Genomic DNA, 14,605 nt, shown 5'->3' on the forward strand with positions numbered 1-14,605 from the left:
CGCATCAGTCATAAGTTGGTGTGCACCTTCGGAGAATACATGAAGTCATGCTTCGATAGGGCCACGCTTCTAACGTAGACAGGAATATAGGAATACAAATATTGTAGTGGCCGTGAATACAAGATCGCAAGTGCGCACGCTACGTGAGACTCGCCAGCCTCGTCTTCAGCCAATGATAGTTATTTTTCTGCACAATTAACATAAGTCACTTGTCTCACTTCCTGGTCTAATATTCTGTGTAAATGTGATTGTGTGGGTGGGTGGCTGTGTGATGCGTGTGAGTTAGGGGAGATCAACGTCGAGGTTTAAGCGCCCTTGCGAAGATCAATAGAAACGAAAGTGATTAAAACATAGAAAATGCGATTAAGAAAATAAAAAACAAATGAAGATGAGATCGCACCCGCTGTCTCTCAGTCTCAGCCGCAACATCACATGCTTTAATTCAGATACATTTAACTGCCCTTGTTTTACTTCATGTTCTTATCCTAAGCTGTTTTCAAGATACTGTCCATTCTGCTCAATTGCTCTTCCAAGCTCTTTGCCGTCTGTGACCGAATTACAGCATCATCAATTTATTTAACTGTACACGACATATCTCATGATACGACTTCAACTTTCAAGAAGTAAGTCGTGATTTCGTAAATAAATTTCATGGATTTATGGTTTGATAAGATATGGATGCTGAGTGTTCGTGACCAAAACATCTCGAAAAGCACTGCTGTACGCAGACATAAACCCCGCGTAAAGTATGTCAAAACCTCTACAATAACTGACAGTAATCATACAAATGTGAGAAGTTGCTAAGTGTCGAAGAGGGACACGAAAAGAAAGTAGAGGGACAGTTACAGTGTTTAGTAAAAATGAGACTGCATGCGACTTGGAAACATCACGACACTTAACCTTCACCGTGACGACGAAGGCACAATTACAACTGCAGCTCTGCAATCGCGAGTATTCAGGGCGTAGCGATGAGTGAGTCCGCTTCCGGACTGCGTACCTGGTGCTCCAAGCACGCCTACGGCAGCGATTACGTAGCGAGCGACCACAGTCGCGGACAGTGGTGAAGGCTTTAATAACTGTAGCCAGACGTGGCCACTAAACCACCTGTGTTGCTGCAATGACCGTGGCGAGTACCGAGGCGGGGCGTCGGCCGCAGAACGCATTGTCTCCCATCCTGCGGTGTAATTGTGGCCGACACGGTGCCACATACGCCACATAAAAATACTAGCGACCAAGCGAGAGCCACAGTTGCGTGGTGCTACCGGCGGCGACACGGAGAGACGACATGTGGCGACCGGTGTTGATGGCTGCAGGCACGCTGGTGGCGACCGCCCTGCTCTTCGGTGTTCCAGTGTCAGCTGTTTCCTTTTCCGGGGACGAAGATGGAGCTTTCACTACTGGACTAGGGATGGCCATGCGCGCATACCGTCAGTGCGAAGATTCGCAGGTACTGCAGATATAGTTTACAAATAGTACTACATACCTTTACGTGTAAGTAAAACTGGAAAATTCCGTACCAATGTGATCTTAATATTGGTTCTTCATCTACATTTACATCCATAGTCTCAAAACTACTATGAAGCGCATGACAGAGAGTACCTGCCACTGTAACGCGTATCAGGCTTTCTTCTCGTTCCATTCATATGTGGAATACATAAATTCATAGATGGAATAAATGAATGGGAGCGATGGCGTCGGGACATGTGCGTTTGCAAGTACCTGTAGCACCAGACAGCTGAACAACCTTTCAGCGTCGGCAGTACGAATGATTTTTCAGCAATAGTGTCTGTAGACTAACTGCGTTTTCCCAATATCGAAAACTGACAGCCACTTTAACTACGAATGCGCCTATGTGATCATTCCACTTAATGTTTTTGTTACACTAAGATGTTTGATATTGAGTTGACTGATATAAATAGTGACTGACTAAAATAGTAAGTCCAGTCTGGTGATCTGGTGTTAAATGTGAAGGATGGAAACACGACTGAGCCAAGGAAAGTTTCAGTCTGCTTTTGTTCTAGCCTTCAGCTCTCAACGATGTGAGGAGTCGCCAGGACCAACACGTGGTTCAGATTCTACGTTTAACTGTAGATCCCCTATCCCCAGTTGGATAAGTGGGATAGGGGAAGGCCACACAAGTCGCCGAAGTGGAGTCTTTTTAAAAGACATGTAGCCCGCCATGGAGCCACATAAAATTATTATTGAAACTGAAATCCGAGTATACTACGATTTTTATTATTTGTGAAATGCACAATTTTACATTTCTGTAAATTTAAAGCCATTTGCCAAAGCTTGCAACACCTTAAAATTTTATCAGGATTGTACTCGATATGTGCCAAGCTATTGCAAACAGCGCTTCGTTACAGGCAACTGATTAACTGCTGCTACAATAGCAGGTTATCAAGATTTGTGTGAGTCTGAATGCAGTATTGTAGTCGACGCACGAGCGATGGGACACAGCATCTCCGAGGAAGCGATGATATGGGGATTTTCCCCTACGGCTATTTCACGAGTGTGCCGTCAATATCAAGAATCCGGTAAAACATCGGATCTCCGACAACGACGCGGCCGGAGAGAGATCCTCCAAAAATGGAAACGACGACGACTGAAGAGAATCGTTCAACTTGACAGAAGTGCAACCCTTCCGAAAATTGCTGAAGATTTCAGCGCTGGGCCGTCAACAAGTATCTGCGTGCGAAACATTCAACGAAGCATGATCGACATGGGATTTCGGAGCCGAAGGCCAACGGGTGTACCCATAACGACTGCGCAACACAAAGCTTTACGTCCCGGCTATGTCCGTCGACACGGACAATGGACTTTTGATGACTGGAAACATGTTGCCTGGACGGAGGAGTCTTGTTTCATAATCTGTCGAGCGGATGGACGTGTATGGGTATCGAGACAACCTCATCAATCCATGGACCCTGGGTGTCAGCACGGGACTGTTCCAGCCGGTGGAGGTCCTGTAATGGTGCGGGACTAGTGCAGTTCGAGTGATTTGGGACCCTGATACGTCTAGATAAGATTCAGACAGATGATACATATGTAAGCACGCTGTATTATCATCTGCATCCATTCACGTCCATTGTGCATACCGATGGACTTGGGAAATTCCAGCAGCACGATGCCACAATGCGTCAAGAATTGCTACAGAGTGGCTGCAGGAGCACTCTTCTCAGTTTCAACACTTCCGCTGGCCACCAAAACCCTCGGACATGAGCATTACTGAGCATATCTGGGACGTTTTACAATGTGCTGTTGAGAAGAGATCTCCACCCGCTTGTAGTGTTACGGATTTGTACTCAGCCCTGCAGGATTCATGGTGTCAGTTCCCTCCAGCACTACTTCAGACATTAGTCGAGTCCATGACACGTCGTGTTGCAGCACTTCTGTTATCTCGTGGAGCGCTACACGATATTAGGCAGGTGTACCAGTCTCTTTCTCTCTTCAGTGTATATATGCTGTAAACAGTAACATCCTTAATGAACTCGTCGTCGATGGTACATTAAATCTTAATCTTCCTTTCTTTCTACTACACCTCCTTCGCATACTCTTACCTGTCACCAATTTTGACTCCTTTCTGAGCGAGGTTTTGTGAGAAATCGGGTTATGCCTCTTGCCGTGTTCTACTCGTGTGTATCACTGTTCCTTTAACAGCGACATGCTCAGCTCTATTTGCACGGAAGCCGTGAATTCGCTCTCAAATTTGGTCGTATACTCGCTAAGCTCGTATTTATTAAGGGCTACGCTACGTGTGAGATCCACTGCGCAGCAGACATCGTTGGCCAGCTTGATGCCATGTTGCTTGACATCAGGAAGGCATTTGACACCGTCCGGCATATAGTGAAGAGGTTAATGTAGAAAAATTACAGGAGACGTGTTATAACCACCTATAGACAGTTACCCCTTCAGGCCGTATGGTATGACGCTTGTTAACATGTTATCTTCTCGAAATATTGTGTCTAGAATTCTCTACAGTCAGGCAGCATGTCCGCGAGAACATTATCTAGTGTGGTCAAATATTCCTAGGTATGCTGCATCACTGTTATGAAACGTCATAAACTGGTCATTTACCTAAACGTTAATTCAGTCGTATCACCCTCTGCCAGTTGCGTCACTGGATGCCGTGTGGAGGGCCGTGGGGTCAGCACACCGCTCTTTCAGCCGTTGTCAGTTTTCATGACCTAGAGGCGCTACTATTAGGCCAAGTGCTTCTTCAACTGATACCACAAGGCATAATGCACCTCTTTCCAGAAGAGTCCCCGGCAGTAGCGGGAATCGAACCCGGGTCCCTTGCAAGGCAGTCAGCCGTGGTGAATCCTCACGAGGGGAACCTCACAATTGTCATCACTAGATTTCTCAGGAACTTCGCTCAGTGGAAGGTCAAAAAAGCGAACTCATGTCTCGCCTCATCTATAAATACTCGGCCGTTTCTGAGAAACAGACGATCAATTTATCGACGTAATTTAGATGTCTCTTAGCTCGCGGTAACATCAGCATAAATCGTAGCATGTCAGAAAGAACAAACACCACTCATTCATATGCAAATGAAACGTTTCGATGGACAATGAATCCACAACCACCAGTGCAGGTAAATGGAAATGAGCGTTTGGCGTCATTCGCCGGGAGGCATCTTGCGAGGCAGATCCAGCCACCTTGGTGCAGGTCTTTTTACACTGGACGCCACATTGGGCGACCTGCGCGCAGGATGGAAATGAAATGATGATTAAGACAGCACAAAACCCAGACCCTCTGCGTAAAAATCCCCGACCCAGCCGGGAATCGAGCCCGGGCCCGTAGGACGGCAATCCGTCACGCTGACCAATCAGCTGTCAGGGCGGACACCAGTGCAGGTGTACGTCTAAGTTCGATCTCCAGCGGTAATCTAAAATTGGCGAGCACAGAGGGAGTGGACGGGAACTGCGGGCATGCGGTGGCACTACGTGAGCGAGTCACTCGAGGGGCGTGCCGAGATAGTCCACACATTTGCAGTTAACACTGTGTCCGGATGGCGCAGTGGGAAATGCAACTGCTTAATAAGGAGATTCTGGGTTCGACTGCCAGACCGGCACACTCGTTGCTGCTGGTTCTCCATAAAGTCCCTATGTAGCTGATACCAAGAGTTCCTTCCCATTCGTTTCCTTTCCTTTCCTTTCCTTTCCTTTCCTTTCCTTTCCTTTCCTTTCCTTTCTCCTCATCTGCCACCAGTTTACGTAATAATATAAGTGGAATAACGCTTCGTTTGGATGAACTATTCACTTGGTAAAAGGCACACAAAGTATCTCGAATACTTTGACCACCATTTTCTCAGAAACGGTTGAGTATCTAAGGATAAGCTGAGACAGGTATTCGTTTATTTTGATCCCTCTCCCACTGAGCGAACTTTCTGGGAAATGTGACTATTTCATTTGCCGTGTTCTCCTTGTCAGCTACGGAGGCAGACAAATTGATCATTTGATAAGAAAGAATATACTGGATCGCAGGGCAACTTTCTGACTCGAAACTCCTTAAAGTATCCAACTAAATCAGAGAGAAAGAAATACTACTAATTTAGCAAAACAAAGCGAGTTCATCGTTTATAGATATAAATACAAAAGTTCCCAGAGGACATAACCTTTCCGCGTGGATGTCAGACACACGTACAAGACCTGTTGAAAGAAATGCATAGCACACATAACACATAATATGGTTCGTGGTGGATAAACAGAGCAAGACGCACGTGGCGAAGAGTAGTAGAAAGGAGACTGACGACTTGCTTGACATTATAACTGCGAACGACACAGTTGTGGAAGAGTTCCAGTATCTCGATGGAAGGTTAAGCAGTATAGTCAAAGCAAAGAAGAGGACTGTCACAGGCAAAGAAAGCTATATTCAACAAAATAACTTTACTGACACCGGATATTGATATGGAACTGAGGAAGATGTCCCAGAAAGTGTGCCTGGAGCTCAGCAACGTGTGGAAAAGAAATGTGGACCATAAGATCCGGAGAAGAAAAATACAGAAGCATCTGAAATGTGGTGCCATCGAAGAACGTGTGAGATTAAGTGCATAGTAAAGTACGAAATGAAGTACTAGAATCAATAGGAGAGGACAGTAGTCTGTGGAAGACACTTATCAAAAGAAAGGACGAGGTTAATGGGAGACTTGCTACGGAAGCAAGGAATAGTTAATCTGGTAGAGGCCATGAGTGTAAACCAGATATACAGGAGGTCGGACAGGATAATTTAATAGAGGTGAAAAGAAATTCACATCAGAAGAAAATCTGGGACTGTATCAAACCATTCGAAACCTGACTTCAAAGGAAAATAAAAAATAAAAAGATATATCAATACAGACGGGAGGTTACGCAACTGTAGTACCTTCGAGACAGAAAACGCATCTATTGACCTAATAAATAAAAGTGAGAGAGCGGAGAGAAAACGATAACTATGCGCCTATAGCACTATCTCATTGTTCAGCTGGCAGTCAGTCCGCCGGGCACAGCTTTGTACTCCAGGCAGTACAGAGCTGGCTGGTTCTCTCGGTCAGCGAGCCGTGACCTGGAGAATGCCGAGGTCAGGCGGACGTTGCACATCTGTTGCACAGATCAGCTGCTCCAGCTACTTCACCCCAGTAATAGGAGTAGAAACTTGCTGCACAGGAACAGCGTGAGGCGTCCGTCCCACATGAAGATGAAAACTTTGTCTCCTTATTAGCCGATCAGCGGCGGGACAGCGCGCAGTCGGGTATCTATTTTGGAGAAAATATTTTAAGACGTGTTGCTTCAATGTTTGTTATGGAATTTTGCTAGGGTTAAGGAAAAGCGTATGGGTTTCCACATTAAAGATACCGAAATAACATCATATGTAAGTAAAGATTGCCTGAGTAGCGATTAAGCATTGGCTGGTTCCTGAAATTAGCAGAATCGGCATCCAATTCCTGACTATATGTTGATCTCGCAGTTAATACATTGAGCTGACAAAAGTCATGGTTGTTCTTGTTGTGGTCTTCAGTCCTGAGACTTGTTTGATGCATGTCTCCATGCTACTCTAACCTGTGCAAGCTTCTTCATCTCCCAGTACCTACTGCAACCTACATCCTTTTGAATCTGCTTAGTGTATTCATCTCTTGGTCTCCCTCCACGCTGCCCTCCAATACTAAATTGGTGATCCCTTGATGCCTCAGAACACGTCCTACCAACCGATCCATTCTTCTAGTCAAGTTGTGACACAAACTTCTCTTCTCCCCAATCCTATTCAATACCTCCTCATTAGTTATGTGATCTAACCATCCAATCTTCAGTATTCTCCTGTAGCACCCATTTGGAAAGGTTCTATTCTCTTCTTGTCCAAACTATTTATCGTCCATGTTTCACTTCGATACATGGCTACACTCCATACGAATATTTTCAGAAATGACTTCCTGACATTTAAATCTATACTCGATGTTCACAAATTTCTCTTCTTCAGAAACGCTTTCCTTCCCATTGCCAGTTTACATTTTATATCCTCTCTACTTCGACCATCATCAGTTATTTTGCTTCCCAAATAGCAAAACTCCTTTACTACTTTAAGTGTCTCATTTCCTAATCTAATTCCCTCAGCATCACCCTACTTAATTCGAGTACATTCCATTACCCTCGTTTTGCTTTTGTTGATGTTCATCTTATGTCCTCCTTTCAAGACACTGTCCATTCCGTTCAACTGCTCTTCCAAGTCCTTTGCTGTCTCTGACAGAATTACAATGTCATCGGCGAACCTTAAAGTTTTTGTTTCTTCTCCATGGATTTTAATACCTACTCCGAATTTTTCTTTTGTTTCCTTCACTGCTTGTTCAACATACAGATTGAATAACATCGGGGAAAGGCCACAACCCTGTCTCGCTCCCTTCCCAACCACTGCTTCCCTTTCCTGTCCCTCGACTCTTATAACTGACATCTGGTTTCTGTACAAATTGTAAATATCTATTCGCTCCCTGTATTTGGCCCCTGCCATCTTCAGAATTTGAAACAGAGTATTCCAGTCAACATTATCAAAAGGTTTCTCTAAGTCTACAAATGCTAGAAACGTATATTTGCCTTTCCTTAATCTAGCTTCTAAGATAAGTCGAAGGGTCAGTATTCCCTGAAGTGTTCCAATATTTCTACGGAATCCAAACTGATCTTCCCCGAGGTCGGCTTCGAATAGTTTTTCCATTCGTCTGTAAAGAATTCGCGTTAGTATTTTGCAGCTGTGGCTTATGAAACTGATTGTTCGGCAATTTTCGAATCTTCAATGCCTGCTTTCCTTGGGATAGGAATTATTATATTCTTCTTGAAGTCTGAGGGTATTTCGCCTGTCTCATACATCTTGCTCACCAGATGGTAGTCATGGTATACCTCGTGATATCGTGTTGGGCCTCATTTCCCCCGGCGTAGTGCAGCAATGCAACGTGGCATTGGAAGTGCTCTGCATAAATACTGAGCCTTGCGAAAGCGCTTCCGGAGCTGGAATTTGTCCACGAACTGGCCTCTCTATTATGTACCATAAATGTTCGACGGGATTCACGTCGCGCAATTTGGTAGGCCAAATAACTCGTTCAAATTGTCCAGAATGATCCTCAAACCAGAAACGAACAATTGTGGCCCGGTAACATGACAGGGTTGTAGGGGTGTATGACGTACATGGATGGCTTCGGATGGTCTCCAAGTCGCTGAACATAAACGTTACCAACCAATGATTATTTCAGTGTCCCCAGAGGACCCAGCCTATTCCATGTGAACATAGCCCACACAACCATGAAGCCACAATCAGCCTGCACAGTGCCTTGCTTACAATATGGGTCCATGGCTTCACTGATTTTGCTCCACACTCGAACCCTACCGTCAGCTCTTACCAAATGATATCTGGGCTCATGTTACCAGGCTACGGTTTTCCGGTTCTTTTAGGGCCAAGGTATATGGTCACGACACGAGTAGAGGCGCTGCAAGCGATATCGTGCATCCAGCAAAAGCACTAGCGTCGGTCATCTGCCATCGCTCATTATCTGTAAATTTCGCCACACTGTTGTAATATATTCGTTGGTCGTGCGACCCCTGCTTTTATTTCACGCAGTACTGTTGTCTTTTAGCACTGACAACTGCCCGCAAATGCCGCTGCACTCACTCGTTAAGTAAAGGCCGTCGGCCACTGTGTTGTCCATGATTAGAGGTAATTCCTACAATTTAATATTCTCGGTACACTCTTGACACTTTGAATCTCGGTATACTGAATACCCTAAAGATTTCCCAAAAGGAATTTCAGATGCCTGTAGTTCCAACTACCATTCCCGCCTGCGAAGCTGTTAATTCTTGTCGTGCGGCCATCATCACAGTCGGTTCAGCGACCTTGTAGGCTGCAGGTTCCTCGACTTGCGCCAAAGGGTGGTTGGGTTTCGGTTTCCGCTGAATAGGTCGGGTATGAACTATACGCAGGAGGCGGCTACACAGGGGCTGTGTGACATGGTCTGGTTCAAATGGCTCTGAGCACTATGGGACTTAACATCTTAGGTCATAAGTCCCCTAGAACTTAGAACTACTTAAACCTAACTAACCTAACACACATCCGTGCCCGAGGTAGGATTCGAACCTGCGGCCGTAGCAGTCGCGCGGTTCCGGACTGAGCGCCTAGAATCGCGAGACCACCGCGGCCGGCCCGACATAGTCTTGGTGGTTTTTTAGGTAATGTGTCTTGGGAAAACACAAGAAGGGCTTCAGTCAAAAAGGGTGCAGGTCGAACATAGGAAGAACGTAGGTACAGGAACTATCGGTTAACAGTTGTAAATTGTTGTAGCTTTGGTGGGAAAGTACCAGAACTACAGACGCCAATGGAAAGCACTCATGCTCAGATCGCTACAGGCACCGAAAGCTGGCTAAATTTTTGCGAAGAACCTAACTGTGTTCCGAAAGGATAGGCTGAATATGATTGGCAGTGGCGTGTTTGTTGCTGTTAGAAGTAGTTTATCTTGTAGCGAAATTGAAGTACATACTTCCTGTGAGCTAGTATGGGCAGAGGTCATTGTTGGCAACCGGAATAAAATAATAATTGGATCCTTTTTGCAACCTCTATGTTCAGATGATACAGTTGCTGAAAGGTTCAAATAAAACTTGAGATTGATTTCGAAAAGGTACCCGACTCATAGGATTATAGTTGGTGGTAACTTTGATTTACCCTTGATATGTTGGCGAAAATAAATTTTTAATTCTGGAGGTGCAGATACACATCTGAAATTGTGCTAAACGCATTTTCCGAAAATTATCTCGGGCAGTTAGTTCATGAGCCCACACGAATAGTAAACGGTTGTGAAGACACATTTGACCTCTTAGCAACAAATAATCCTGAGTTAATAACGAGCATCAAAACGGATACAGGGATTAGTGAAAACAGGGTTGTCGTAGTGATATTGAGTATTGTAGCCCCCAAATTCTCCAAAGATAAACGAAAAATATACCTATTCAAAAAAGCAGATAATAATTCACTTGGAGCCTTCCTAAGAGACAATCTCCACTCTTTCCAAACTAATAATGTAAGTGCAGACCAGATATGGCTTGAATTCAAAGAAATACTATCGGCAGCAATTGAGACATTAACACCAAATAAATTACCAAACGACGGCGCTGATCCTCATTGGTACACAAAACGGGTAAGAACTCTGTTGCAGAAACAACGAAACAAACACGCCAAATTCAAACAGACGCAAAATCCCCAAGATTGGAGATCTTTTACACAAGCTCGAAATTTAAAGCGGACTTCAATGCGAGATGCTTATAACAATTTCCACAACGGAACTTTGTCTCGAAACCTGGCAGAAAATCCAAAGTGATTCTGGTCGTATGTGAAGTATGTTAGCGGCAAGAAACAATCAATGCATTCTCAGTGCAATAGCAATGGAGATATTATCGAAGACAGTGCTGCCAAAGCAGAGCTACTAAACACAGACTTCAGAAATGCCTTCACAAAAGAAGACGAAGTAAATATTCCAGAATGCGAAACGAGAACAGCTGCCAACATGAGTAACATAGAAGTAAATATCCTCTGAGTAGTGAAGCAACTTAAATAACTTAATAAAAGCAAGTCCAACTGGTCCAGACTATACACCAATTAGGTTCCTTCAGAGTATGCTGATGCATTTGCTCCATACTTAATAATCATTTACAGCCGTCCGCTCGACGAAAGACCTTTACCCAAAGGCTGGAAAGTTGCACATGTCACACCAATATTCAAGAAAGGTAGTAGGAGTAATCAATCCACTTAATTACAGGCCCATATCATTAACATCGATATGCAGCAGGATTTTGGAACGTATATTGTATTCGAACATTATGAATTACCTCCAAGGAAATGGTCTATTCACACACAGTCAACATGGGTTTAGAAAAAATCGTTCTTGTGAAACACAATTAGCTCTTCATTCGCATGAAGTGTTGAGGGCTATTGACAAGGGATTTCAGGTTGATTCCGTTTATCTGGATTTCCGAAAAGCTTTTGGCGCTGTACCGGCTTCTAGTGAAATTGCATGCTTATGGAATATCGTCTGAGTTATGTGACTGGATTTGTGATTTCTTGTCAGGGAGGTCACAGTTCGTAGTAATTGACGGAAAGTCATCGAGTAAAACGGAAGTGATTTCTGGTGTTCCCCAAGGTAGTGTCATAGGTCGTTTGCTGTTCCTTATCTATATAAACGATTTGGGAGACACTCTGAGTAGCCTTCTTAGGTTGTATGCAGATGACGCTGACGTTTATCGACTAATAAAGTCATCAGAAGACCAAAAAAAAATGCAAAACGATTTAGAAAAGATATCTGAATGGTGCGAAAATTGGCAGTTGACCCTAAATAACGAAAAGTATGAGGTCATTCCCATGAGTGCTAAAAGGAATTCGTTGAACTTCGGTTACACAATAAATCAGTCTAATATAAAGGCAGTAAAATCAACTAAATACCTAGGAATTACGATTACGAACAACTTAAATTGGAAGGAACACATAGAAAAGGTTGTGGGGAAGGCTAACCAGAGACTGCCTTTTATTGGTAGGACAATTAGAAAATGTAACAGACCAACAAAGGAGAATGCCTACACTACGCTTGTCCGTCCTCTTTTAGAATACTGCTGCGCGGTGTGGGATCTTTACCAGATAGGACTGACGGAGTGCATCGAAAAAGTTAAAAGAAAGGCAGCACGTTTTGTATTATCGCGAGATATGGGAGAGAGTGTCACTTAAATGGTACAGGATTTGGGCTGGACATTATTAAAAGAAAGGCGTTTTTCGTTGCGACGGAATCTTCTCACGAAATTCCAATCACCAACTTCCTCCTCCGAATGCGAAAATATTTTGTTGACACTGACCTACATAGAGAGAAACGATTACCGCGATAAAATATGGGAAATAAGAGATCGTACGGAAAGATATAGGCGTTCATTCTTTCCGCGCTGTAAGAGATTAGAATAATAGAGAATTGTGGAGGTGTTCCTATGAACCCTCTGCCATTCACTTAAATGTGATTTGCAGAGTATCTATGGAGACGTAGATGTAGATGCAGATTAAACCTTTTCACATGAATCACCTAAGTGCAAATGACAGCTCCACGAAAGCAATTTTTATAACTTCTGTACGCGATTCTACCGTCACCTGTATTGTTCATATCACTATCCCATGGCTTTTGTGTACATCTAATTCTAGTCTCCTTAGTTGGTTTGTTACATTTTCTAAGTGCCCTGCCAATAAAACGCAGTCTTTGCTTAGCATTCTCCACAACATTTTCTGTGTGTTCCTTTCAATTTAAGTTGTTCGTAATTATAGTACTAGGTATTTAGTTGAATTTACGGACTTTAGAAGTGACTGAGTAAATCGTATTGTGTAACCGATGTTTAACGGATTACTTTTAGCATTCATGTGGATGACCTCACACTATTCGTTATTTAGGGTCAACTACCACTTTTTGCACCATTCGGATTTTTCTTCTAAATCGTTTTGCAGTTTGTTTTGATCTTCTGATGACTTTATTAGTCGATATACGACAGCATCATCTGCAAACAACCGAAGACGGCTGCTCAGATTGTCTTTCAAATCGTTTGTATGGATAAGGAACAGCAAAGGGCATACAAACACTACCTTGGGGAACACCAGAAATCACTTCTGTTTTGTTCTATGACTTTCCGTCATCTATTTGTAAGTGATGCTGCTTCACTGTCCGGGGAAGTGAATCAGGAGATATGGCATTCCGGCAGAGCTAAAGTCTTTCAGTCACGAAATCTTAAACCTGAAACTGGGGTGAATGTATCCAGGTACCCAAGCGCTGCTCATAATTCCATCACTCATAAAATTTTAGAGTTCTGAAACGTAGCGGTTGCCTAGCCGTCCAGAAACTAGGTTCAACCCCTGCCAAAAGCTACAGGGCTCACACCGACCGCTCCGAACAACTGCTGGCAAGTCAAGGCAATGAGGCGCGTGAGCGCCGCCTATTAAAATCCTCAGGAAGCGATACCATCCTATTCATGTTCACAATTTATTACAGATATAAATTACATAGTCCTTTTTAATACCATTACCTACTGTAATAAGCCCCTCATAATACTGGTTACTTCCCGACCCAACATAACATTCTCCCAAACTACACTAAATATTAATGAAAACATAGTATGATCCCATCATGCACATATGTTAAAAATATGGCACCTTAATATTATTGTATACATAATTAGAGAATATCAGATCACACACTGTTTTCGTGTTTATGCTATGCTGTTATTTTTTATGTAGCAAATCTGAATGAAGCTCAATTTAATTGGAGGTTGTGAAGGTGTTGTTGATTGTGGGTGGTAATTTTTTCACTTATTTTTACTTTATACAAATGTCTGCAGACTTAGATATACTGTAAAATTGAATTAATGACAGTGGTAACCGCAGTAAAATATTTATTGGCAATGGCATCAGGGTTCAGTCAAAATGTGACCATCTTGAGGCCATATGATAGAAGGTGTTGGCGGTGAACGAAGCAAGTATCGTGGATCCACGGATGTCAACCGCTTATGTTTTGATAATGTAACCTCGTTTTATAATACATTTCGAATAATCGAGAAGAGATGTATGTGATGTAAAAGGCCGCTTTCGCATTCCAGTACTTCTCTTAATGTGGTCTCAAGAAACTGATGTTCCGACTATGTCCTCTCCCAGAAGATGCTGAGAACATATTGTGCTAGTTTGGGCAGGTTTCCATTATTTCCTTCTCAAATCCTTCACAAAGACATCTTTTCGAGTTATACGGATGGAAAATCTAAAGTCTGATGACAGAAACAAAACCAGTTCAATAAAAGTAAGTAGGACAAACAATTATCATGTATATAAAAGAAAGCATCGTTTGAACAATTCCAGTTGCGAATGAAATTTAATTCTTTTAGACTATAATCAGAACTATTAATTCACCCCTAAATGACGGAAGCTGGGATTTTGGATAAAGTACTTCCACCTAAAGATAATATTTTAGGTACCTGACAAGGTGGACGGCCGCTACCAGGCTCTAACATCATGACAACATCTTTCATTACAACTTCGTGGTTTTGACACGAATTTTGTATTAAAATTTTTATCTTTCACATTTTTTGGGTAT

The 14,605-nt window shown here is 43.2% G+C and overlaps 1 protein-coding gene across 1 annotated transcript in view; it reads left to right on the plus strand.

The window, feature by feature from the left end:
* The first annotated feature begins 1,285 nt into the window (after positions 1-1,285).
* LOC124606364 overlaps positions 1,286-14,605 on the plus strand; it is a 37,485-nt gene continuing 24,165 nt past the window's right edge. The window contains exon 1 of the mRNA XM_047138347.1: positions 1,286-1,447. Coding sequence (XP_046994303.1) covers positions 1,286-1,447 — 162 coding nt within the window. The remainder of the gene's footprint in view (positions 1,448-14,605) is intronic.

Source organism: Schistocerca americana, chromosome 3 (genome assembly GCF_021461395.2).
Source record: "Schistocerca americana isolate TAMUIC-IGC-003095 chromosome 3, iqSchAmer2.1, whole genome shotgun sequence".
NCBI lineage: Eukaryota > Metazoa > Arthropoda > Insecta > Orthoptera > Acrididae > Schistocerca > Schistocerca americana.